This window comes from Orbicella faveolata, unplaced genomic scaffold (assembly GCF_042242905.1).
Source record: "Orbicella faveolata isolate gen_17 unplaced genomic scaffold, um_ofav_v1 contig_3, whole genome shotgun sequence".
NCBI classification, from domain to species: Eukaryota; Metazoa; Cnidaria; class Anthozoa; order Scleractinia; family Merulinidae; genus Orbicella; species Orbicella faveolata.
The window spans coordinates 2,903,159-2,930,825 of record NW_028301558.1 but is presented as its reverse complement, the minus strand read 5'-3'; the positions used below and the strand labels follow the sequence as shown (position 1 = coordinate 2,930,825).

The following is a 27,667-nucleotide window of genomic DNA, read 5'->3' as shown; positions in this document are numbered from 1 at the left end:
TGGCTCGCTGAGCGGTATGAATGGTCGGAATTGGCGGGCTGCTATTATGGATACTCTCGACTTGCTTTCTAAAAACATTGCAGAAAAGAAAACAGATTTGTTGAGGAGTAAAGTTCGTTTGTCCATTATATTTGGCGGACAATTTGAGTTTTACAACTACTTTCAAAGCGAGTTGAAAAACGTAAACCCCAACTTATACCTCTATTTAGCTCAAGGGGTGGGGGTGAGGGGGGCGGGGCAAAGTACTCGCGCTGATTTTGATCTTTTCTTTCAAAAACCAGCAATAGGTCGCAAAACAGTCAAAAAGTGCCGCCAGGCTGAGGGACGGAAACAAAAGCCCACGCTAAAGAGTATACTATATTCTGGAACTCAACCGTCAGTAAGAGAGGTACAAAAAGACTACGAAACATCTGAAAGAGGGTCACCACAGAAAGTACCATCAAGTCCATAAGGTACAACTGGCCACAGCTTTAACATTTATTCGCACATTTATCCAGTCCCCACTCCCCCCACTATCCACAGACGTGACCGTAGTTCGCTTTTATCGCATCGCGCCCTGGGTTCGAGGAAATGCTTGAGTACCCTACGTCACGTGACAACTTGCGATCAAATTTTGCTCGGTCATGGCGGCTGCAACTTTCCGCTTCGGCATGGTGTTTTACGGGGTCGTTTTGATGATGCTGGTTTTGTGCAACAGTGGTAAGTGTGTATGTGATATTTTTTGTTAGTATTTTGTATTTATGAGCTGCGCTGCGTGGGATAAAACTTCTGATCAATCTGCAAAAAGTATTAAACGAACACCTCGATTCGATTAGCAATTCTGATGTGTCGAGTGGTGTCAGCGCCGGTGAAAAGAACCCCAATCGTGATCATGCAGCCGGATTTCTTCTGTAGATTTTCTACTTTTATTGCTTGATAATTCGTGGTAGCGCTTTCGTCTGTCAGGTGTTGTTGTTGAGCTCTTTTGTTATCGACTGTATTCAGAATTCAAAACATCCAGCCTGGTCAATAATTTGCAATTTAAGCACAATGACCGTAAATTATGTGGTCAGATCCACTAACACAGAATTCTTCCTGAAATTTCGGAAGATTTGGATCATTTCGAGGGAGAAACCAGAATTAATGCTTCATAGAGTTCAAAATTTCAAATAATTATTTATCTGTTGTATAATCTAATGACTTACCGAAACACAAATTCGAGCAAGAATATTTCGGTTTATCGTGAACTCATCAAGGAGACAGTTTTTATTAACCGCGCGGCCATGGGCCGAGCGCGGTTCTAGGTTTACCCGTGGTTTATTTTTTTTTAACCGCGTGGCCATGGGCCGAGCGCGGTTCTAGGTTTACCCCTGGTTTATTATTTTTTTTTTTTTTTGTCGGTGACCAGACGCAGACCTCGGCTCAGCCAAACTTTGAGTCATGCAACGTGTGATGTTTTTCCGCCAGAAGCTGTTAAAACATAAATACACGGACAATTTTACGGATATTGTTTTCTTTTCTGTGGGTAAAATATATTTTCTTTTCGTTTTATCAAAGCGTTGGATTTAAAGGGAATAATAAATACGCTGAAAAAAGGTATTACGTCAGCCATGGAATGCGCTGACGTTGCAGCTTTCACTTTCGCTACGTGACAAATACGATCGTGTTTACTTTGCAAATTTATTTCGGCAGAAGCGACGGTCATTAATTTATTTGTAATTTTGTGAGTATTTCTTGTGGTTTTACGCAAATGAAGTAAATCATTTGACTGTTTCATCGTAGCCAGTTCATAGATCGGAAGGAAAATTAAATATTTGCAAGCCAAGCAAAGAACGTGTCAGAACGTGCAAAGATTACGTCATTGGTAGGGAAATAACCACCGTACTAAAGATAGCCGTAGATAACGCAATTCTTGACTTATGTGACTCGTGTGACTTCTTTGCTAACCCTTAACTCAAGGGAAAAAAACAGTTAAATTTAATCGTGACTTTAAAGAAAGAAAGCGGTTTGTAATAGTGTTCGTATCTTCATGCCCATACATATCCCGAAGAAAGTTCCAGATTAAGACTATTATGTCATCGGAGATGTCGCAACGGCTACGACTGATGGTGCAATAATAGAGTTTGTGTTGATCAAGTGCTGTGATGTCTACAGTAATCAATGAATCATCAAAGATTGCTTTGGAATATGCACTGCGTTGGGACTGTAGTACCAAGAAAACGGTTAAATTTTAAAAGCGCGGTTATAAGATCTAACAGATCTTCTTGTTTTTTTGTCGGTGACCAGACGCAGACCTCCGCTCGGCCAGACTTTGAGTCACGCAACGTGTGATGTTTTTCCGCCAGAAGCTGTTAAAACGTAAATACACGGACAATTTTACGGATATTCTTTTCTTTTTTGTGGGTAAAATATATTTTCTTTTTTTTTTTATCAAAGCGTTGGATTTAAAGGGAATAATAAATACGGTGAAAAAAGGTATTACGTCAGCCATGGAATGCGCTGACATTGCAGCTTTCACTTTTGCTACGTGACAAATAAGATCGTGTTTACTTTGCAAGTTTATTTCGGCAGAAGCGACGGTCATTAATTTATTTGTAATTTTGCCAGTATTTCTTGCGGTTTTAGGCAAATGAAGTAAATCCTTTGACTGTTTCATCGCAGCCAGTTCATAGATCGGAAGGAAAATTAAATATTTGCAAGCCAAGCAAAGAACGTGTCAGAACGTGCAAAGATTACGTCATTGGTAGGGAAATAACCACCGTACTAAAGATAGCCGTAGATAACGCAATTCTTGAATTATGTGACTCGTGTGACTTCTTTGCTAACCCTTAACTCAAGGGAAAAAAACAGTTAAATTTAATCGTGACTTTAAAGAAAGAAAGCGGTTTGTAATAGTGTTCATATCTTCATGCCCATACATATCCCGAAGAAAGTTCCAGATTAAGACTATTACGTCATCAGAGATGTCACAACGGCTACGACTGATGGTGCGATAATAGAGTTTGTGTTGATCAAGTGCTGTGATGTCTACAGTAATCAATGAATCATCAAAGATTGCTTTGGAATATGCACTGCGTTGCGACTGTAGTATTAAGAAAACAGTTAAATTTTAAAAGCGCGGTTATAAGATCTAACAGATCTTCTTGTTGCTAAACATTGACATCACATTCGATCACGTGCACCAAAACACTCTTGAGCATGGCCTGTTTAGTGAGTAGCAATTGAGGTTGCGAGTGGGTGAAATCTTTAGCTTATGGTCAAATTTCCAACATGATTTTATGTGTCAGTACTCAAATTACCAGTGAAGCATGCTTATATTGCTCTAAGTAATGCTGAAAGTTTCAAAATCCTGAAATCCTGTAGTCCTGTCCCCAGTACTCACTTGTCATCTGGTCAGCATCAAGAATTGCCAAAGTCTAATATTTTGAAAGTCTAATACCTGTATGAAGATCGATTATCTTCCTGCCCATTCAGACACAGATGATACTGTCACTACTATGTGATGTGACTCCAGCATATGATCTGGGTTTGAAGTCCAATTTTCAACAAAGTGTGGAAGAAACATAATTTTTAGCACATATAAAGAGTTTTCTCTAGTTCTCATGATCACTGGACAAAACCTGGTTCAGTGTTACAGCGGGGTAATATTAAGGGTAACTGATTAATTTCTTTTCATATTTGCAAGCTAATCATAACTATTTAAGTAACAAAATTCTTAAATCTGATTGGTTCTTAGCATCTAAGGTGCCCAATAATTAAGCGTCCAGATTATAACAAGTTGTCCAATAACAAAATCCATGTGCTGTGTGTGCATTGTTTGGTTCCTTCTCAACATCGTGTAGTTCCAGGAAATATCCATACCCCCACCCATGGTTGAAATTTCACATAAACCCCTCCCTCCTCCCCGGAATTTCCATTTTTTGAATCCAAAACTAACCCCCTCCCCCACCCGTCTGCCCCCATACCCTCTGGAAAAAATAGTTTTGGTAAGAAAGTGTGTTAATTAAAAAGTTAAAAGTTAAAGTAAACACTCCAAACACTTAACCGTCTGCATTATGCTTCACTGCTGTTTATTTTCGATCATAACATCTGAAGATACCCACAACGAAAACATACAGCAATTTATTTAAACATGCTTTAAAAGAAAATAGATAAAATAATCAATTGCCAAATTACTTTCCCACAAGACTAAGACTGATGAGCGTAGTTCGTATGAGTTTGTATAAAAAATAGTTTGCAGAAAACTCTGGAGAAAGCAATGCCTGTTGAAAATTTAACATTCTAGTGAAAAATGAGTGTGGATGAAATTGACACCATACTTTTATTGTAAACACGATCGCTAACACACTCATGACAAAACCCACGTTTACAGCAAAATTACATGCTAATGGCAGAGATAAACAAGAATAAGAAATTCTCAAGTTTGTGAAATCGTAACATCATTTCTTCCTTTATAAAGACACTAATTTTCACAAAAGAAATTTACTGCCATTCAACAGCTTTGAAGACCAATGCAAAAACAAACTAGGCTAGTCACCAGTGCTTTTAGGTCCACAAGATGACTCCATGCAAGACTGGTAACAAGTAATGGCAGCCACTTCCATGTTCTCCACATTTGTTAGTTTTCAAAGTGCTCTTTGAAGAAAGAAAACTTATTTCAAATATGCAATTGAAATACAAGTATTCACGCTATTATTCTTTTATGTCAAAGATCTACTTAGCAGGTTAGAAAGGATTTTTGAACAGCTAGAGCGATCCTTGAATCCATATTGAATCGAAGGGCATCTAGAAACTTAATCGACTGTCCAACCCCCCTCCCCTCGAGAATTTCCTGGGTCTATAACCCCCACCCCCACCCCTCCAGAATTTCCCATTCCCTATGTGGTGGGGGTATGGATATTTTCTGAAACCACACATTTTGAAAAACCTCTTTAGTCACAGAAATACCTTTTACTTAGTGAATTTTTCACCAGAATGTTACATTTTCAACAGGCACTGCTTTCTCCAGAGTTTTCCTCAAACTAGTTTTTATACAAGTTTATGATTAATTGGTAGCCAGACTTACAGTCTAATTGTGTCTGTAATAACAGTCATTTACAGGAACATTGCCAGAAAAAAATTATGACTGATCAGTGTTTGCACCAGAGCGCGCCATTGCTGGAATTCCACGTTACAGTCAGGGATGGCCCCTAGAAAAACTAAAAAGGGGCCAATTTGGCCCTTTCCTCAAGACTGCAGGCTTAACACAGTCATAATATTTTAAAAGCCATCCCAGAGCTCGAAATCGTGATTGATACGGTCGCCAATGCAACAAGCATTTCATCCTTGGCGACCAAAAATTCTGGTTTAGTCGCCATAGTATGACATAATGGCGACTACATTTCTCTGTGCTGACAACCAGAAACGGTTATTTTGTCACACATTATGTCCTTCTAGAAAAATCATATTGAAAGATCTTTGCTTCTAAAACATTCAACATAAGAAAAGAAGTCAACGACCGTGTTTGAATTCGCCCTATAATGTATTGCAAACCCTTGATCATTGACTACGTCATGTAGGCCTAAGGATTGTTCTCTTGTAATGCACGGATCCCTCATACTAGTATCTGATTCAAAAGAAACTTTATTGAGTAGAAACCCTTCAAAAAACACTTACTATTAAATTTTATCATAGATCCTAATAAACTGCTTTATTTCCTTGGTACCCTGATGCATTTTTTCTTTCTGTAGCTTTCAATTTAGTGGCCCCTTTCCTAAAAAATTGGCCCCTAAAAAAGATCTTCAGGGGCCACTTTGGCCCTCAAGTAAAATTTTCTGGCTGAAAAACTACTGATGCAATGTCCATGGTTAAATTCTCATTTACTTTCTTTTGTTTTGTGTAATTTTGTTTAAATTTCTCTTATAGTAGCTTTTTTACTTCCCCCATTCAAAAAAGAAACTACAGAAACGAAAAATGACTGAGGCAAGTGCCTCAGTGTGCCTCATACTGGCTACGGTCCTAATCTATTACACAACTAAGTTAGTCCAGAGGGCCAATAAGTTAAAAATCAACGAATCAGACTGCTTCATTGCTGGTCCAATATTCTCTAAGTATTGGACTGGGCACTGTCCCAAATGATTCCACATGATCACTCTTGAAGATTCCTTGTGTTGTTTTATGGCTTACGTGTCTGAAAGAACTTACTGATAGTCCTTTTCTTTTTCTTCCAACCCTCTTCTCTTCTGGTTTGTTGAACATCAGGCGAGAGTTTTCACCTAATCAGCTGCAACCAGTATTGTGCACTTTTTTTCCAGTTCATTATCGTGGCATTTATTTTTTTTCTCATTTTCAAGTTTATGATAAGTCTCTTACATATTAACCAGGCTTGCTCAGGACCATACAATGATATTGGGAGCATATTGGCCGTCGGTCTTTTTGGTACAGACCTTGCTACGCTTGGTCCATACTGTCAAGACCTTATGAACACGTTCATCTCTTTCTTCACATAATTCTCTACAGCCTCTTGCTGATTTAAATCAATGGTTTTAATGTCCAAGCACTTTTTGAAAGGCCATGCTGGTATGTGGTATCACTTTAAGTCTCTTGCAAAATTTCTGTGGGTCCAATTTCACAATTTCTGCTGTGATTAGGCTAGGTGAATGACCCTGTGTTTCAGCAGATGTTTGTGGGGGAGGAAGATTGCATGGTGCGCTCAAAGAGCAACTGTGTAGGAGGCTAGAAAACACAATGCACAGTTGATAACTTTTCCAGAGAAATATTAGTTTACTGTCAGATAACAGGGATAACATGATACGACAACACAGCAACTGTGATCTACACTGTTCATCAGCCAAAATTGGTTTAATCTATAGAACTTCTTTCTTACCATGGTATGATTTCAGAAGCTTCGATTGCTTTTGAAGAAAACTGATCGAAATGCCTTTTTTTCAAAATCTGAATAGTTAACCTATAATTCTTAAAAATTATTGTCCAAAAAACTCTCAGTGGCTTTTCTGTGCATACAGTTTAGTCTTTGAGATTCTAAAAGAATAGAGTGACTGGACCTACAGTACTGTAACTGTGTAAAATTGTGTTTCTGTAACTTGATAGAAACACAGAACTAGAATGATAATGATGGGGCGGGCAAAGAGAATTTACATTGTGATGATCAAAGTAAACAAGTTGTTCCCTTTTCTTCATTGCAAGATTTTCTAAATGAAATAGAGAACACGTCCTCCTTGTTTGTGTCAAGTTTTAGTAGACTTCTACTAGTATACTAATGCAAATGCTGTAATCTGATTGGCTGAGCCATTGAACACCATCAGCCATTAGTGTGCAGTGGCTGGAGGTCAGCTACTAAATGGTGATGTTTTTTCTTTTTTCGTTTTTCCAAAGTATTGGAGGAAAATTTTGATCCAAATGCACGAGAATGCTAAACGAAGGACATTTACGGTTTCTTGACTTTAAAAAAAGTTGAAATTATTGAAAAAACTGATGCGCATGAGCACACAACTTCAATTTTAAATGAAAATTCAATCCCAGCAATCTTTTAAGGCACAAAGTTTAATAATACGTCGAGAAATAATTGGAAACTGTTGTTTGAAGTAAATTTTAGTAAGAATTCTACTACTAAAACTAAAACAGTAAGATTATTCGCTCTCGATTTCTATGAGGTGATAGTTGATGAGGACGAGAATAATACGTCGAGAAATAATTGGAAACTGTTGTTTGAAGTAAATTTTAGTAAGAATTCTACTAAAACAGTAAGATTATTCGCTCTCGATTTCTATGAGGTGATAGTTGATAAGGACGAAGGCCTCATCAACTATCACCTCATAGAAATCTGGAGCTCATAATCTAATTGTCAAATAGAAACACTTGTGGAAGTTTGGCAGAAGTCAAAAAAGCTGTGGAAACACTTGCCTGTTGGCTCATGTTCTCACAGCATATCTTGTTCTCCCAAACTTCCACTCGTGCCTCTATAGCTCGAAAGAAACATGGAACCTTATAAACCATGAAATACTTTAAACATTTCTGGATTGGTTGTTGTGTTGTCAGTCCAATCAGAGTCAAGATGAAACTGCAGATCTGGAGTAAATCACTAACTGTGAGAACTGAATATTATTTGTGTAATACTTACTCAGTCTGAAAGCTTTTTCAAATCATCATAAATCATAAATAAACATTTTGTCCTTAATCTTAATTTACACAGCTACACTACAGTACTCAGGGCTTCATTTTTTCCTCTTATAAGTGTTTCTGAAGGCATAAGTGAAGAGTGACTTGAACTTAAGTCTTATTGTCACACTGTTTTGAAGGTCAAGGCCTGCAATGAAAGCCCCACACTTGAATTAGCATTTAATTTGTAGTGAGCTCATTATGTATAATATTCAACCCACCACCAGATACAGGGACAGGTACCAGTGCTACAAATCCTCCTACTAATAGTACTAAACCAACAACACCAACCACCAAGAGCAAAACCACATCATCGACAACAGTACCACCAACTACTAAACACAAAGCCACAACAGTAACTGCAAAACCAAAGAGTACAGTGCTGCCGACTTCTAGTAATCATAGCACAGCAGTGCCAACTTCAAATGGAACTAAAAGCACACCAACATCAAATGGAACTAAAAGCACACCAACATCAAATGGAACAAGCACAGCAACGCCAACTGCACATGGAAATCATAGCACAACAGTGAGCTCTACTAATACGATGAGTCCTACACCAACACCAGAAGGTAAGTAGCAAAGACATGTTTTAAATGTTTGATACTTAGTTGATTTTATAGTATTACACTGCAAAACCTTCCTGCGGGTAATCCTGGGTGTACATGTAATTAGTGCACATGTATTGTTCAAACTGAGCATTACATTGATCTGCAACATGTACATTTAATGTGTACATATGGCACAGTTTTCACCCAAGTGTCAAGAGCAATTTTGTCTTTGCTTTACGTTTGCATTACCATGCTTAGCATCTGCCTTAAAAAAAGCGGTGCACACCACTGACTTTTTGTCATTTAGTGATTTAATCGCAACCAATTTTGACTTGCACATGTTTTCCTGTCCTTCACATCACCTACATGCATTATATATATATATATAATATAATATAATATAATATAATATAATATAGTATAGTATAGTATAGTATAGTATAGTATAGTATAGTATAGTATAGTATAGTATAGTATAGTATAGTATAGTATAGTATAGTATAGTATAGTATAATATATATATATATATATATATATATATCACTCAGGTTAGCCTGAGTAGTGTTCCAGTTAGCCTGAATATGATTATCACTGAGGGATAGCCTGTTTGTAGTTCCAGCTGTAGCTCTCAGTAATGGAAATGGGAAATCAATACCATATCGATACCATATCTGCAGAGTGCAGTCATCTGGTTTCACTTGCCAACTATCATGATTAGAGCAGCATTAATGATTATTTTTAGACAAGTTCATATGTTCTAGTTTTTTTATCTATTAATTACTGTTTTTATTTTCTTACTGTTTATTATTCCTTATGATACATGTGTGGTTTAGAAGACCTGCTAGTACATTTAAGACTGAGAGCTGTTCTAGTTCATATGAAAATGAGTAGTTTAAGTACACTCTCACATGTGCATGCATAACTTACACTGTAACTTTACATAATTATGGGTTATTGAGCAAGCTTGTTCAGTCAAGATGGCTTGATACTGGCCAAGTTCTTTTTTTCCATGTTTATGGACCAAGACGAAGTCGAGGTCCATAAACATGCAAAAGAAAAAAAACAAAAGAACAAGGCCAATATCAGGCCAACATGACCGAGCAAATGTGGTCAATAAGGGATTTATTATATGGCTTTTGGGGAAATTTTCCTGGCAGGACACAGTGGGAAGTCCCGAGTGGGCAAGACAGCTCCATCTTGCCTGCTCAGGTAGCCAATCACAGTGCAGGATTTGATTCATATTACCCCACTCACGGAGCCAGCCATATAATAATGTGCCTTAAAGGAAACCTCTAGTGATAATGGACCACCTTGTTGATGCATTATTGACAATATGTAATATCTAGTCAAAGCTGAAATTTGTTGAAGTTCTTTTTTAAAAGCAATAGTTTGAGAAACATGACCTTGTTTGTGTTTCAGGGCATGGTACTGACCGTGGCAAGTGGGTGGCCACAGGTTTTGCTGTCGTCTTTTTCATTACAACCATTGTAATGACAGTGCTATATTGCCGGCAGCGTAAGATTTACCGCGAGCTGGAGGGTGACAGTTCACTGTCCCGGCTGATTTAGAGGAACTCAGGGGCTGGAAGTGAAGTTAATAATGTTTTGTAACAGTAGTCTAGTTACTTTACAAAAACCTGTTATTGTCACTTTTGATTACAAACAAAATGAATGGTTTGCAAATTGTTTTAAGCCATTTGGCCACCAACATGCCAGCTCTTGAGTGTGGGCTATGTATATGTATGCATAAAGTGTAACCATTCAAAAGGTATAAAGTGGCACTTTCAGATAATTCTTTCTTTTCACTCTCTTTTATCCTCTTCTCTTTTCTTTTCTTTTTCTTTCTGTTTTTTTTTTTTTCGTCTCTGTAGTTTTTTTCTTTCTTTTCCCTTTCTCATTGTAATTAATGAATGTTGATAAGCAAGCTGGACACAGATTTCAAAGTATGCTGTTATTGGTATTCCCAGCCAACACGAGGCCTGTCCAAGGCTAGCCTCTCGCCCTGACTTTAGTTGCTCTCTGTTGAGGACAGCTACCAAAACTAAGATCAAGCAGAGGTTAGAATAGAGAGCAGTTAAGATGCTTGATAGAAATTGCTAATGGACAAGGTCGAAAATGTGCCCTCATGTTCTTGATCTTGGCCAATTGAGTCCCCTATGAAGTATTTCATGTTTGAGTGGTTTAACTCTATTTTCTTTGTCTTAAAACAACTTTTCCTAACTTTCATGTGTAGAGGTAAGTCTGAGCACCTTTTTTTTTTGTTTTGTTTTCTCACATTTTACATATCTTAAGTTCATAATCAGGCTCTCAAGGCATCATGGGGTAGACTTTTTAAGTCACCAACAAGTACATAACAGTAAATAAATGCATCATGTTTAAGAAGCACCATAGTGTCTAGATTGCTATCATTGTTTAGTCTATTCCATAACCAGCAAGAGCATTTCTTTTCAGGGCAGTTAATGAAAAGGGACTGTAATAAATACTTAAAGGAGCTCAGTCACGGTTTACGCATATTGAAAAGTTTAGCCTCAATTTTTCAAACTCGTCGTTTGTAATCCGTGTTAATCTTCTCCATCCTTAGCCATCCTTGTTCCTTTATGGTTTATCATTATCTCTTTGGTGTTTTTCTATCTTATTAAACAGTTATTTTCAGGTTTCCTACCATTTAAAGGTAATTTTGTATGTGGCCAAAATAACTCAAAATACCGTGACTGAGCTCCTTTAACAAGAAGCCTTTTCACGTATTCTGGCTGCCATTGAAGGAGTAAACATTGGGCGAAATGCAGTGTTCTTATGGGAAAAAAGCATTCAAAAGTGGACAATTTCTGTACCAAATAGTATGTGAAATATTTAAATGTTGGTATTGTGTTTTACATCTCCTCACATCTATGAAGTCCACTAGACAGTAAGTAGAACCTCTCGGAAATTTGAAAAGAGCAATTCAGAAAGGCGGCCAGTTCACTGATGTGAAAAGACTTGTGAACGGAGGATACTTCTCCATTTCAAAGCATGTTTATATGCAAAAATGAAAAACAACAACAACAACAATACAGCAAACATGTTTATTGACAAGTTATTTAGCTTCGTTACATTACTATTAAAACTTAAAAGTAGTGTGCTAGTATAGCTTTTGACTGTAATCAAATGTTCGCGATGTCAGCGGACTAATCAAGCAAAAAGCTTATTGCTTTAGAGCGGTTTTCATTTGAGTGTCGAAAAGTAATTGGTTTCGCATCAACTACGCTACACCACTGGCTTAAAAAACTCACGCCACTTTTTCATCCAATCAGAAGGAAAACCATAACCAATCGTGACTCGACCGCACGCGTTTTCCCGCGCTTTGCGTCTGCTACATGTAATCTCTTCGAGCTTTGATTGGTTTGTTGGATTGTCTGTGTCCTTTGTGATTGGCTAGAGTGATTACTTTGGTTTTGGTTTTACGGCACTCAAATGAAAATTGCTCTAAGTAAAGGGACGGTCATTTAGTTGCTTTGCTAATGAGGACTTTAGAAAATTGCATAACATAACACGTGGAGAATTGCTAATCTTTGTACTTAGTTTGGAGTTATAGAATTTTTACAAAATGTTACTTAGTTTAGTTCTATATAAACAATAAGTCTGTAAGTAGTTCCTCAAAGAGAATAGTTCGAGAAGGTTTAAAACCCTCAAGGCTACTCATTAATAAAGTGTTTTCTTGGAAAGGCTCACCACATTAATACTACAAGTTTCGCGTTGTTGCTTGCGCGGCTCATCCAATTGAATTGCTGATATTTTTGAAAGGAAAAATACAACTTACTGCCTAACGAACACGGAACAAAAACTATAATTAAGACACTGCGTTCGGTATGCTTTTTTTCAGACATGCTTCGATCACGGAATAAGTAGAACCAAACTGCATAAAACGGCATAAAGCGGGCAAAAATAGCAATTGCTGATGTATTCAGCTAATCTGCAAGCTGTGAATTGTATCTGGCCTTTGTAGACTCTTGGTTATAAAGCAAACAAACGAAAGATGTACTCGAGGACAAGTTAAACCAAATACGGACTGCCATAAGCACCCTCTCCATGTAGACTTTTAACTTCCAGTTTGTTCCATGGTCTGTTCCTGACCAGGTAGCCTCCCTCTCTGTTGACCAGAATTTCATCTCCACGACTAACAGAACATAAAGACGTAGGTTAACCTATCTTTCACATGGAAAAAGCAGCACCTTTCCAGAGTGGGAAGTACAGATGCGAGGTAACCATTAGCGAAAAGCGTCATTTTTTGCGGGAATATGCAGTTGTAACTTCACTCCCTTGCCTTTTTACCCGGAGCAATTATCCAACCCATTTCTCCGCCTTACACCGTTCACAGCCCTCTCTTTCCTCGTATTTTCTCGTATTTTTTAATTTTTTTCATTTAATTTTTTTTCATTGAACCCGTTCGCGTTATTGAACACGCGGATAGAATTACGAGAGAACTGGACGCCAGCGCAAAACGGGAGACTTGACATGTTTACAGCCTCTCTATTTACGCACGTCGCACGCGAAAGAAAAAGTGAGCGAATCGAGCGCGAAGCTCGCGGGGGGTGGGGAATGGAGCTTGCGAGCAAAGCGAGCAAGACGTCCGTTTTGCGCTTCTGTCCAGCTCTCTCGCGGTTCTATCTGCGTGATCCACGATCGAAAAAAAATACGAGAAAATAGAAGGCTGGGAACAGTCTAACTTGACAGGGTAAGGGGGGTGGGATCTGATATCGATTGAATACTGTATCTTTGTTACCTGATAAAAATCCCAAAAATACCCAGCTCGGAAATGATGTCAACCGGCGTCATGGACTCTTGGCGAACAATATGGGTTTTGTTGATGGAAGCAGGCCCGATGCGCTCCATCAGTATGTACTGTGCACGGTTTTCAGGGATGTTTAGTAACGTTCGACGGATATCTTCGCCGTAGATTAGATTGCCTGGAACACAAAAAAAGCTGATAAAAGACATATGAGGGATGGGTGATTTTTTAAAAGATATATCCCGCAAGCATCCTTGTACCAACGAAAGAAATTTCGCGCATGTTCAGTGAGCCAAAATAAGCATGTTACATGATCAAAATTGTAGTAAGGTTTTCGTGCCAGCGTCCCGGCTTTTCCTCGATGATACGGCAGGAGTCGACGCATGGCAATTGTGGGAAGCTGTTTGTTTACGCCGATGTAAATGGTCATCTTTCACAAGTTACAAGAGAATTCTTAATCAGATTCATATCCTCCTCGCATTTAACATTTACCAGTTGATTTTCACTAGTTACCCTAACTAGCACCGAAATGTTAATTAAATACACCGACACTTCGTGAAACAACGTTGAATTGTTTTCAAAACTGCTTCTAATGACATCAATATTGGGTGGAAAGATTGAATACTTGGAACTTACCTCCCCCTTCTCTTTGAGGTTTCATCACAAATTTTTCTACCGTCTTTAGACAAAGCTCAACATTGAGGTCTCCCTCTGGACCCTGAAAAATTTCAATTTCATTTTTCACTGAGGTGTAGTTCAATACCTGGGAAACAGTCTTACAGGGGCTGTTGATTATAAAGGCTTTTAGTGACACAAGCCTACGTACGGAGAGAAACCCATTGTGACACAGATTACAGAGACAGATTTAGAGACAGAAGGAGCTCAGTCACGGTATTTTCAGTTATTTTGGCCACGTACAAAACTACTTTTAAATTGAAGGAAACCTGAAAATAGTAGTTACTTAGATAGAAAAACACCAAAGAGAATAACAAAAAATAAAGGAACGAGAATGGTTAAGGATAGAGAAGATTAAGAGGGATTACAAACGACAAGCTTGAAAAATGTAGGCTAAACTTTCACGTTCCACGTTCAGTGACAGAGACTGCAGTGACGCGCAAGTACAGTGACTGACTACAGGGACACAGTCTGACAGAGAAAGAAAGGAAGATTAAAGATGGAACAGTTGGAAGTTACTTATGATTATAAAGTAATTGTAATTCCAAAGACAAATATGCCAAAATCTCTCGCGAAAGACTGCCTCATCAAATGATTAATAATCGTTAATAATCACTAAATTATTTAACTTTTCTTTAGTACAAACAGCAAATGCCGTTTAATACTGGGTCCAGAGAATACAATCCAGTGAAAGTCCTCCGCACCCTGGCCACTGACTCTTTGTCTGGCAGAAACCTGGAAAATTAGAAATTATGTCTTAAATGCCTTCCAAAATAGAAACGTTTCAAGAGAGAATCTATATAACAATATCATATTAATACACAGCAATCACTGCAGGAGACATTCATTATCCTCTCTGTTTGTTGTAATACCTTTCTAAGACTCCAGGCTCAGCGAAAACTTGCTGCATCTTCTTTGTTCCCATCAAATGATACGCCACTGTTGGACACTTAATACAAAGCGATAACTCCACTGTCAGACGAGCTGCCCACTCCTACATCGGAAACAGGTTCAATATAATTAATCAAATGGTCTACTGGGTCGAGGTCCGAAGAATTTTACAGTAGGTGGAGAAACGGCTATTCAAAAGCCGATTATAGCTGATACAATACATTACAAAACTTATTGACACTCCCGAAAGAGGACTTTTCAGTGACAATTGATCAGAGATTAAGGCTATCATAATTTCTCTCTGCAAGGTGTAAAAGTGCTTTTTACTACTAATGATTTCTGGAATTTCAAATGAGACAAGCTCAAAGCTTAAAGAAAGAAATTATCAACAGAAATCCTCATTAAAAAGTCACGGAAACTTTAATAAAAATTCACGGTCATGCTAAATTAGTTGAATCCTGCTTTGAAAATGGGTGAATAAAACATCTTGATATTGCTATAGGCTGAGCATTCTTGCACCATCAAGCTCACAACACCTGATGATGTAAACATGTACACGCGTGCAATTTCTCTCTACCGGCTTCTGATGTAAACATAGTTAGTAGAGAATGTGCTTGAAGAATTAGACACAGCTCTATGTCATGCTCTGTAGCCTTTAACAAATAATCGACTTACCTTATCAGTGGGGTAGTCTTTGGGCGTGTAACCAGCTCTGAAATAAGCCACAGCGACTTCAAGTCCATTCCTGTTCAAATTATTCAAGTTGCATTACTACACCTCAGAAGAACAACTAAGACGGTCAACGGTGAATTACATAAATCTTGCAGAGCATAGAGCGGTAGTCTCAAACTGTAGTGTAGTAAAACCAAACCAAGCTAAATACATCCCAAAAAGACTACTCAGCTAATCTCGGACTCTAGTAAAACCAAAAACCAAAGTAATTGACTGATAACTTTCGACACTCAGTTGAAAGCATAACAAAAAACACCCGTGTTAATTCCAATTAACTACAACGGCTAAACGAAACCAAAGGGGCAGACCCTAGAGTGAGTTGTTATGTAGGTGTCCGTATCAGTAAAGGGGTATAGATTATAACAGTGAATTTCGGTTTCTCAGACATAAAGGTAACTCTCTGAGGCACAGAGATGTATCTATTATATAAAGGATTCCGTAACGAGAGGCTAGAGGCTTTTGACTGTAACAGATATATAACGGAAAATACTGATATTACTCACACAAAGAGAGATTTTTCATCGTCCATTTCGTTGTTGTTATAAATGTCAGTAAGTGTCCTCCTGATTACCGTTACAGCGGAGTTCCTGCGATTTAAAGCGCGTCAGCTGTTTATCATTTTATTAGTCATAGTAGCACTGAATTCAGCATTAACTTTAGCACAAGTAGTAAAAGTCATTCTTAGAAGATTTCTGGTCTCACAATACTTAAGGTTTCAAAACTAATTTTAATCAATTTCCTTCCAACGCACGTGATGAACAAATCAATTCAAAATTCCATGATGATATACTTCCTTTCCTCCGAATGAAAGGACCTTGTCCTAAAGGTAAAATACTAGAATTCCCGCACGGGTGGTTAGTAATGAAATTTATCCCAGAATGTGGGACAAATTTAAAATCCAGATTATTATTTGATGTTACGGGAAACAAGGTTTGCAATTGTATTTTTACCCATGGTAATTGATACTATCACCTTTGAATCTTTCAGTTCAGTATCGGCGATCGCAAGACCAAAAATTACTCTCGCGTCTAGCATTATAAAGATGTGTTGTAACCTTGAAAGAAAAATTGCTGTGTGCGATGATACCGCAAAGTTTGAAAAATAAAGACGGATCCTTGTTACAAGTTGGTATTTGCAGCTTTCTCCAGACGCGTTTTTCTGGGGTCGCTACTTTTGAGCAACTAAACTTGAACCTGCATTACATATGGACTGATCCTTCTTAATACAAGAATAATGTTATCATTGCATATATAGAGAAAAAACGGGATACCTCTTGTTGAACAGATCTAGAATTCGTGTTAAATGAAACGGAGTAACCCTTAATTTGCGTCATACTTTCGGAATTTGCTAACAACCATAACTTTTTATCGTCTACTTTCTGGAGGTCGTTATTTTTCGTACCACGGTTAGATAAGCTTATATCAGTATTACTTGTTTTTGATGTGATACTCCAGTATCCTTTGGACATAAACATTGACCTCATCAGTGCGAACGATGAACATTATGACAGCACTAAAAAGAATTAAACAAAAAGAAGATCTGAGTTCAACGAGCGAGCAAAACAAAATTACACAAACCGGCCAAAAGCAAGAGGATAACCTGCTTATTACCTTGGGGTTCCATATAGTTCCCAGGCCCTAATGAGACCATCGGCCACTTCATCTAACGCAGAATTTGGAGGTGGTAACTGCAAGAAAGCAGAGAGACAAGGTATATCGTAAAATACAGATTAGGGATGGACCATTATTTATTTCAGGAGGGGGAGTTTTTTGAGGTTGTGCACGCGGACTTTTTTCGTTGAGCAACAGCTTGAGCAAGAATTTTTTTCAACATCAAAAACAGGACCTGGATAGTAAAAAGCGTTGCTAGATTGCTTTCCTCGTGGCTTCCAACTTCAACTTCGTAAGGGGTTTTGGGTTGGCTTACTTGCAGATCGGCAGCTTATACCCAGGGGAATCGTAAACGGCAAAAAAGGGCGTTTGAAAATGAGCCGGCAAAAGCAGATACCGCAATACCGATAAGGGATACAAGTAAGTCTATCAGGAAAGTCGAAAGTCTATTCAGTATACGTTTAGATCTACAATCTACCTGCAAACGTATTCTTTACCTATACGATATTTCTATTTGAAATGCAGTGTTTTGGAACTGACCTGGGGAGTTGGTTAGGAAGTAAATATGTAAAAGTCGGACGGGGAAGGGTTCTATCCGAAGGGTCCTTTGATTGGGTTTCTTTTTTCTTCAACGGAAAGATGCACGTGTACCAGAGGGACTTGAGAGCAAGGACAGGGGGGAGGCTGATAACTGGCATTTTACGATGCGGATTGACAAGTATTTTGTTTTTTGAATCTGCTCGCCGTATGAGAAAAATGAACAAGATAGGCGCTCTTAGAGTCGGGCATACACAATCGATATTTGAGCGATACGCGGGGCATCAGACTTTTCTTTGATCAAATGTAATCAGGAGCTATGAGAGAGTCCAGATGATGGGATTTGCAATAAGTGGTCAGTATTCCCTTAGCTATGATTATGTTCTCAATAACTACAATTTAAATGCCGGAGTTAAAAGAATGATTTCCGAAGCCACATCTAGTACCTCTAAAGAACCAAACAACAAGCTTTTACGAATTATGCATGTGACTGGTTAACGCGATAATCCAATAACATTCCGTGGGCATAAATTTTAAAAGCGGGAATATCTCACCTCGTATTGTGATCCAGTTAAATTCAGCAGATGTCTAGCAAGTTCAAAATTACATATAAATAAACACAACATTTATTGGACAAGAGATTACTGGTATGTACACTAATAAGTCAACATTTATATCATCTCGACCTTTAGCCACGGTTTCCAGGCGTTTTCTCAGCCAGCTTCCCTTGTCCGGGGAGGATTACAATAACCCAGTCGGAAATTCGAGCCCACTCGATTGATTACAGTAAAACTGTCTTTGTAGAAAGTGGGAAAATAACCTGAAAAAACCGCTTTAAGTTTCTCTTCGGGAACTAGCTCAGTTTTAAACATCCAAGAGAGAAAACGTTATTCCCGGTTGGGTTACTTCAGAAAGAGACACTCTAAATAATGTTCAATTTGTGTTCGGAAGCAAATCTTCTACTCTAACAAATGTTTACCTGTGCATGTTCGTAGTCCGACATGAAGAAGTGATTGCGCTTATAGATATGGTGTTCAGTTCAACTTGCTTAAGGCAAAGATCAGCGACTTTCTCTTCAAAGGCGTTGTGTGATTTGTCAATCAAGTAGTCCGATCGAAAGATTCCCAATGAAATAGACTGAAACAGAGAATAATAAGTTCAACTCTGGTTCAAACTTAGTTCAGTTCAGGTGAGGAGTGATTCCATATCATCTACATGTAAAGATCTACAGTTGAAAGGAAAGGGATAGCCATCCTCTCTTGTAAAAAGCCAGCCATTGGAGGTTTTTGTGATATTACGCAATTCTAGATTTAGAGAACGGGGACTGTTAAATCACATCCAAAGGTGGGGGATACTCGTCGGAAACTTGTGAATGTCAATCAACCCTCTAACAGAGATCAGACTAACCTGAGCACGGCTTAAGCTTTATTTTAAACAACAAAAGAGCCATAGTGACTCAAATGACAACAAAAATGCCAGTCAACACTTCCTTTCATCTACGAAGAAATTTTACGCCAATTAAATCGATCTAAACCACAGAAACATCGTATAATGCGTATAACCTCAAGATACCTTGATGTACAGTGGCCAAACATTGACCTGAACGCCCTAACTGATTTCAAAATCCTCCATCTACACCTCCAAGGGAGATCACAACAAGCTGCCCCCTTGACACGGCAATCCTCGGGAGAACAAAGACTCCTTGCCACGTAGGACTGCCCGCGAAAAAAAAGGCATAACTTTTTAATGAAAAAATATCATAATTCGCAGAAACAGTTTTGTCGGCGATCGTTCTGACAACATTCTCTCCGAATTTCAGCCAATTTGGTCCGGGGGTTGCCGACCTGGAAATCGAAATGCACGTACAACTCGCCTATTTTTTTTTACTTTCGAGAAACAGAGAAACAATAAAATTCGGCGGCATCCAAGTGTTATGAGATTACCACACCAAGGGAGACACCACAGCGGAATCAACTTTCTGTATAACAATAGGACTGTGACAGTTAACATGGAACAGGTACAGATTTCCGCGACGGCGCGCGTTAAACTATTCACCAGTGAATAAACCGCTTTTTCATGTGTGAAGTCAGAGTTCCAAAGTAAATAAACGTGAAATTATCTTTTGATTTACTATATTAGCGTTCGAAATTTTACGTATCGGTTAACTAATCTTCAAAATTATGACCATGTCAGTTAACATGCGGAAGGCCCGTAGAAGGTCCCCGAGAAAATGTAAGTGCACAAAGGGAAAAGGGAGCGGACGTCGTAAACGCGACTTCATCGACTAATGTTGATGCAAAGGCAAAGATGCTGGAAGAAATGACGATAGCTGGGTAAGAAAAAAAAAATGTTACACTGCTGATTCTAATTTTGTACAATCGATCTGTCCTTCAACTTCGTCCACTTCTCTTCGTCAATCTCCTCTACTTCGACAGTTTCTTGCAACAGTATTTTTGCGCGGCCGTGCGCTCATTTCGGCTTGTTCGCTGGCTTCGTGATCGCGATCGTTGTCGAGCAATTTTTCTTGATTGTAAAACGACCCTTTGCCGCTTTCCGCTAATTTACCGCCCCTTTCTTTGTCGAAAGTGTTTTTCGCCTTGTTTGGCCTTCTTTTAGCCGATGAAAACGGGCAAGATCGCTTTTTCTTCTTCGAGGGCATCCGGCACTGATTATGGCGCGCGAATCGCGTGTCAACTCAGCATGATCTTGATGTCATGTGACTTCTTGCCTCGATAATTAATTCATTTTACAGCATTTGTCAACTCTCAATTAAGTAATTAATATGCGAAAAAACTTTCTCGCGCAATAACTAGCGGCAGATATAATATTTTTCCTTGGATTTTTTTATCTTGAAGATTGCCTTAAAATTTATCCAGCCGCTTAAAAAAGTAAAATTATGCAAAATGGCAAATTTTCCTCTGAGAGGAGGAAATCTAAATAAACAGAATATGCATATATCACTACATCTGAGTATCAAACAGCTAATCCCGTTTTAATGAAGCATGGATGACCAAATTATCAACGAAAGGATACAAATTCAAAGTAAAGCCAAGAAATGCATTTACAAGCCTGAAAAGGACACTATAGAAGTTCAAAAACTTGCAGTGCTAAAGTTTAATAATTATTCACGTTTAATTAAGCATAGTTAACAATAAAGATTAGCGAAAAAACTGAGCAACGACGTTTCGGTGTCATCCTGGCACCATTTTCAAGTTAAAAAATATTTGTGCGAAAAGTAAACTAATTTATACCAATGGTAGAGGTGCGAAATTGAATAAATTAAGATTAAGATAGCTGTTCAATGTTCATGTTCATTCCAATGAGGTGTCAAACACTGGTAATGAGTTCAGTGTCTGTTCAAAGCCTAAACAAATACTTTTGCGCGAATGGAGTCTGACTGTGTGTTAAGGCTCGGTTTCTTCTTGCGAATCCACAACATTTCGTGGATCAAGCAATCGAACTTTCCCTGACATTTCTTTAGGATCTTAAAGTTGTTAGTCAGGTCACCAACTGTATCAACTCGGTGTTCATTTTGAAGGTGTTTTCCGATGGCGGTAAATCGGTGTCCCTCAATGCGCTTGTAAAGATGACGGCTAGTGTAACTGACGTATTCTTTGAACAGACACTGAACTCATTACCAGTGTTTGACACCTCATTGGAATGAACATGAACATTGAACAGCTATCTTAATCTTAATTTATTCAATTTCGCACCTCTACCATTGGTATAAATTAGTTTACTTTTCGCACAAATATTTTTTAACTTGAAAATGGTGCCAGGATGACACCGAAACGTCGTTGCTCAGTTTTTTCGCTAATCTTTATTGTTAACTGTATTTCCAAATTTAATCTTATAATTAAGCATAGATTTGAATATTATTTTTGCCGACGACTCTGAAGTCATCTTATCGGCGGTGGCTTTACCAGTCTCTAACCTCCAAGCATTTCACCAAACCGAATAAATTGAACTAACAAAACGCGGAAATTCCATACTTTGTAAACACAATTTGCAGATCACCACAAACAAGCAAATATTGTTGGCTTCGGCTTAAAATGGTTCATCGACCTTTGTTTGTTTCCAACAACAGCGGAAGAAATTTTAGCAGTCTATGAAGCGAGCGCCTGTGAAAAAGAGATTCAAAATTCGCCTTGCAGTGTTTACAAATAAGCTTACAGTTTGATTATTTTTAAACGTGAGGTTGCAGTCCGCGAGAGCTAGCGAAAACTATTTGTTTTCTAAGGAATGGATGCTCCGCTGGCGCGCCTTCGGCGCGCAGGAGCTTCGCTATAAAAATCGTTGGGTCCCAGTACTCGTTTCCGTGAAAAAACGATGATTTGTCTCTCGCAACCCAAGCCGTTTAGCAAAAGCCACTATTTTGTATATGCATGCGCTCGTGAGCGCGCGCTAATGACGCGAAAATCGTGCGCAGTAGGGGTGCACAATGCGATTCTGAGGAATAACTTAAGGTGGCTCCCTATAGTTTTACGATCGCGTGAGCGCTGAGGAAGTAATCTGCGCGCGCTCAAAGGAAAACGTCAGTGTTTTTCGATATTTTATTACGTCAACATAAGCACAAAAAGCAAAACTGACACTGAATTTTCTTGGGTTACCTTCGGTGAAATTCCGTAAACTTTGGCAAATTGGTAGTAAACATTTTACTTTAGTCGGAGCTCGTTTTTCAGGGAAATCTATAAAACCAGATTTTTTGCAGCGGTAAATGACATAAATTTGAAAATATCAAAAAACTGCCTTTACAAACCCTACTTTTTTGGGGTTTAAAATTCGCATCCCGCCGTATTCAATGTACCGTAAAAATTTTGGAAAATTTGACCGAAGGAAATTCAAGAAAATCACATATAAAGCCCTAAAAACTGTAAACAACGCATTTGTTTGGGCATTTATTATTCAACATTAAAAGCCAAGATCTTAAGAGAGATGATAGTAAATCAACATATCATCATTGCTTATTACATTTAATGAGTTTTAAAGGACTGGGTGTAAAAACGAATGCAAAAACATCATTCAAAACATAACACTAGCGCGCGCAACGTGATAAATGATTACCCTATGGAGCCGCCTTAATAGTGGAGCTTCGGCGGCCCGAAAAGCCGCCAAGCGGAGCCCCATACTCATATTGGAAAGAAAAGGAAACCCATGAGTTGATTTTCTCATGGTTATCATGGCTAGCGGTATTGCTCGTGGACGCGTACGTACGACGGGGGCGCCGACGACGACGACGGAGTCGCGAAACATGGCGGCCGTACTCCAACTGATAGGTTGACAGAGACATGCAGCCTTGGTTTATCGTTTACTTCTTTGATATTGGACATCCATGTTATGATCAATTGACACCTGTCAAAACAAGGTATCTGCTGACCAGTATCACATGACCATATCGCGGGCTCAAGTTTAAAGCTTATCGAGATCGCGTGTTTTTTCAAGTTGACCGCTGACCAAGTGCTGGTTTTCGATTGGATCGCGAGCTCATCTCAGGTTAACTTGTTGAAAACAGGGCAGGATTGTTTGGAAGCCGGTTAATGCTAACCCAGGATTAAAAGTTTACCGAATTATAACTTTTTCTTCTATACAAATGTTTTTTGCTGCTTTGTTTTGTGTATATGATGATTATTAAAACTTAAAACAGAGGGCCAAACAATATACAGAAAACCTCAAAATTCTACCTTTTCTTGGGTTAGCTTAATCGGGCTTTGAACAACCCGGCCCAGGAGCTACGCTTTTAGGCTGGCCTAAATCTTTGTATTAGATCACAGAAGACGTCAAAATGTGGTGACACATCAGTGTCGTGTGCCACCACGGCTCGTGTGCTACTTTCTTGTTCTTACCACATTCTGACGTCATCGGTGATCTACTGAACAGACGCACGGCAACATGGAATCTATGTGTTAATATGAAAGGATGCCATGCATTTCAGTGAGAAATGCCTGATGAAACATTTCGGCTGTTAATCATGAGTGGCACCAAAATTACCCCTTGAATACCAAGAAGGTCAATTCGCATGAACGTCGTCAGTTTTTTCCCGCAGTTCTGGTGATACATGAATTAATTCGAATTTTTCAAACATGTTTAAACGTTTAGAAAATGTGTTCGGATAATGGGAACTTATTTCAAAGCCTGGACAAACGCATGGTAGTTGAATACCTGAAGTAGGAGATTGTGCACTGACCTGAGAGGTTCCTTGTTCTCGCGCTTTCTCGTAGATGTCAAATAATTTTGATGTGAATGAATCAGCTGCTACTGTGCTAAGGGATGAAAGAAAAAAACAGTGCAAAGCGCTTGATATCATTTAATCTTAACAGGAAAAACGCTTAAACTACAAACGTCCCATCAGCAGTAGAATAACGTATACCTCTCGCATTACGACACGCTATATCAGAGTGGCGAATGGAAAGACAATGCATAGGCTGGGAAGGAAAATGGAGGATATTCTACATATCCAAGCCCTCTTGAAAAAAAGCCCTCTTAAAAGAGTCGTTACTGCAAGGCCGCGAACAGATTTTCAGCATTTTGTACAAGCCAAGAAAGAAGATTACTTTTAAAATTATAATAAGTTTATATTGTATTAAAAGTGATGGAAGCAATAAAGTTCAAAATAGAAATGAATGTATGAAATATCATATATCCCAACTCCGGGAAAAAATATGAAGACACGATTGATCATTGCAGTACTGCGATGATCAATCATGTCTTCATATCTTTGTCCGCTGTTCAAATATATGATCTCAGTTCAAATATTCACTTGTATTCTTCACCATCTACGGGTATATTACGAACACAACGTGACCAGCTCCCAGTTGGCTTCATAGCTCAGTTGGTAGAGCACTGCACGGGTATTGCAAAGGTCATGGGTTCGAATCCCGTTCACTAGAAACCTGATTTTTTTTTCAGGCTTTAATTTCACTGCTACTTAAGTTGTGATGATCAATCATGTCTTCTTAATAAATTTCAAAGCTCAAAGTTACATACCTTTTTAGCGCATTCTTTGTGAATTCGTAGTCCCGGCTGGCGTTGTGTACAAGCAGATTAAAATCCGTTTGAACTTCTTTTGCAGCTGTGAAAAACTTCTTTGGAAAAGGGGTAGGGAACAAAGTGAATGGTCTGTGTTCTAAGTTTCCGTTTTGGTTTTTGTAAATCATTCCGTGGGTAAGGAAATAGTCTCGCCCTTCTTGTGCTAGAAAATCCACGTCATCCACAGATTGATTACAAACATTGGAAATGGACATCTTTACTGAAAGATAACAAAACAACAATGACAGATTAACACCAAGGACAGACAGCTAGTCACCTAAATAAGCCATTTCTGAGTTGCGTTTTGCCTTTGTGCCAAAACGAGTCTCCGTGCGAACCATTCATGTGAAAATGTGTTCCGCCTACATGTTCATTTTCATGGAAACCAAACTCATTTTCATATGAAAAGTTTTGCACGGAGACTCGTTTTGAAACAGAAGCAAAGGGGAACTCGAAAATGGTCTATTATGTAACCTGCGAGCAGGCTCACGTTTGGGTTGCTAAAATGGGAACGGGGCATCTCTTGGAGAAAATGACGCTAAAAAAACCACAACAGCTATCACAGTAAGATAAGCAACAGCTTAATGAGCCTTAGTGACTTCACGACGAAAACCATTTGTCGTAGCAATTTGTATTCTACGAGTCAAACTGGCACGTGCACTAGTGGCTAGGACGCTGGAAACGGAGTGTGTTCAGATCCTCATCAGTTTTGAGTCAAGCCGTGTACCTGTGGATGGTTAGAAATCGTGGTTAATTTCCCTGTCGACTTCACACTGACAAACTACAGCGGTTTTGAGATCGGCTAAGTGAAGCAAAATAAGAAGAGCTAGGTAAAGCAAAATAATTTTAAACCCTCTGCCAAATTAAATTGTGGGACTTTTCACCGAAGAAAGGGAAGAAAATCAAGAAGAAAGCTTTTACTTTTTACCCAATATTACGCAATCAACATAGGATTAGCCAAGATCCCCATTTGAGCATGCATGTTTCAAACCACTTGGTTTGTATACGATTTTACAGGAAATTTCATCCAATTCTACAAATGCATCACCTCTGAAAGTAAATAACAATATTTGAATTTAAAAAGACTGAATGTTTTCTTTGAAATACTTCACACTGACTTGAAAATTTGGTCGTACAGTCAACTTGTTCACAGCCCGCGTGCGCATTCGTAAAACTGATTATGGAGCCACTTTCAGGCAGCTTCTTCTTTATTCAAGGTGAACGAAATTAAAATCATTGCATTGTCATAACAACATGAATTACTTACACCACGTAATACAACTCCCGGGGCAAACCTATGGAAAATATCACGGTATTAATATCAGCATGATGTCATGATGTGTAGCAGTTTTAAAAATACATTTTGTAAACGCGCTTTTTATAGTATTTAATTAGTGAGTCTAGACCTTCATGGAAGGCATCTTATACAAAAATGTTTATAATATTTTTGAAGGATACCGCAAGAAAAATAGAACGTAACAAAAAAATCAGACAAGTAGGGGTTGGAAAGAATAAGTTAAGGAAAATCGCTTAGCAATTTATCATGGTGACTTAGCGAACAGACCAGTATGTTCGAATAATATTAATTTGTAATAACAGAGGATAGGAAAGCGGAGGAGAATTAGCCCTCTCACATTTTCGCATCAAGTAAAGTGAGCTGTTGTTATTGTATGCAAGCAACATTGGGATGTGCGAATTTTCGACTTGGAGACATTCAACAGGTGTTTATTATGAGAGAGTAGAAAAGAAACGAAGTTTAGGAAAACTGGGGCAACCTTGGCAACAGAAGAGATTTCACAAGCACGTAAAACAGAGACAGTCTGAGAGCCATAAACGTACTAAACGTACTAAACTGCGTATTTTATTTAGGGTGACAAAAATTGGTTTTATATATAATTAATTCCTCGAAAATATAGAGTGTACATGGTCATACATACTAAGTGAATCCGTAATCTAATCGCTTCTGAGATTTGAGCGCATTTTCTCAAATTCAGAATCCGTTGAATAACGGCGTTTATGAACTTTTCTTCGTCGCCAAAACTATATCATTACATAGCACGCATTTATCCGGCTGCGGCCACAGCAGACAAATACTCAACCGCCTACGTCGGCAAAATTATTGCATTGCTGGGTATTGGTAAAAAAACTCGACGACAGTAGACTGATAAAACAGCGACGAGTTTTTCTTGCCTGTATTCCGTCATGAAGAGTTAATCCATAATGAGCCATTTTCTTTTTAAATTTATGTGCCGAGTTAATGCAGCAATCCTCGCAACCATTATTATGCAAAAGACAAGCAGTGAGTTTTTCTTTGATTTGCGTGCTGAAAAAAGCAATCTTGACAATTATAATTGTTATACCTCCCAACTCAAATACGTTTTCCGATTGGAGGAGAACGCGTCACGTGTCGTGGGTCAAAACTCGCTAACTCCCTAGGGTGAACAAAATTCACTTAAGCCTGGTCCTCACTAGTGACGCAAGCATAAGCATCAGCATAAACATAAAAAGAAGCTTATGCGCTAGTGAGGAAGGCCACGACATAAGCATAAGCATAAGAATATCAAAACCTTGCGTTCTTCTTATGCTTATGCTTATGCTTATGTCGCTGTAGTGTCCAGCGAGGACATGTTGACAAAAGCATAAACATAAGCATATGCATAAGACTCTCAGCCAATCAGCGAGCACTGTATGCTTATGTCAACGATGTCCTCGCTGAACATAAGCATAAGCATAAGTAAGAAATCT

The 27,667-nt window shown here is 38.6% G+C and overlaps 2 protein-coding genes across 2 annotated transcripts; one reads left to right on the top strand and one right to left on the bottom strand.

Moving 5' to 3' along the window:
• Positions 1-587: 587 nt before the first annotated feature.
• LOC110040645 (uncharacterized) lies at positions 588-12,402 on the top strand. The gene is made up of 3 exons (XM_020745916.2): positions 588-699; positions 8,364-8,708; positions 10,107-12,402. The coding sequence occupies exons 1-3, from the start codon at positions 624-626 to the stop codon at positions 10,253-10,255; spliced, it is 570 nt and encodes a 189-aa protein (XP_020601575.2). The 5' UTR covers positions 588-623; the 3' UTR covers positions 10,256-12,402.
• LOC110040196 (glutathione synthetase-like) lies at positions 11,735-25,305 on the bottom strand. Its single transcript, XM_089297976.1, has 13 exons — positions 24,881-25,305; positions 24,081-24,156; positions 18,876-19,033; positions 18,451-18,484; positions 17,360-17,436; positions 17,181-17,261; positions 16,253-16,336; positions 15,693-15,762; positions 14,999-15,120; positions 14,792-14,861; positions 14,088-14,169; positions 13,446-13,629; positions 11,735-12,839 (listed from the first exon to the last, which is right to left on the bottom strand). Exons 1-13 carry the CDS (start codon positions 25,135-25,137, stop codon positions 12,716-12,718), a joined length of 1,419 nt encoding a protein of 472 aa, XP_089154102.1. The 5' UTR covers positions 25,138-25,305; the 3' UTR covers positions 11,735-12,715.
• Positions 25,306-27,667: the final 2,362 nt, after the last annotated feature.

Excerpts from the sequence above, each read along its gene's own strand:
- LOC110040196 (XM_089297976.1), bottom strand. The coding sequence starts at position 25,137 with ATGTCCATTTCCAATGTTTGTAATCAATCTGTGGATGACGTGGATTTT. Across the intron at positions 16,337-17,180 it reads GAGTATCACATCAAAAACAA|GAACTCCGCTGTAACGGTAA; the intron begins GTAATACTGATA and ends TTTAAATCGCAG. Across the intron at positions 12,840-13,445 it reads ATTTTTGGGATTTTTATCAG|TCGTGGAGATGAAATTCTGG; the intron begins GTAACAAAGATA and ends ATGTTCTGTTAG.
- LOC110040645 (XM_020745916.2), top strand. The coding sequence starts at position 624 with ATGGCGGCTGCAACTTTCCGCTTCGGCATGGTGTTTTACGGGGTCGTT. Across the intron at positions 700-8,363 it reads GCTGGTTTTGTGCAACAGTG|ATACAGGGACAGGTACCAGT; the intron begins GTAAGTGTGTAT and ends ACCCACCACCAG. Across the intron at positions 8,709-10,106 it reads TCCTACACCAACACCAGAAG|GGCATGGTACTGACCGTGGC; the intron begins GTAAGTAGCAAA and ends TTTGTGTTTCAG.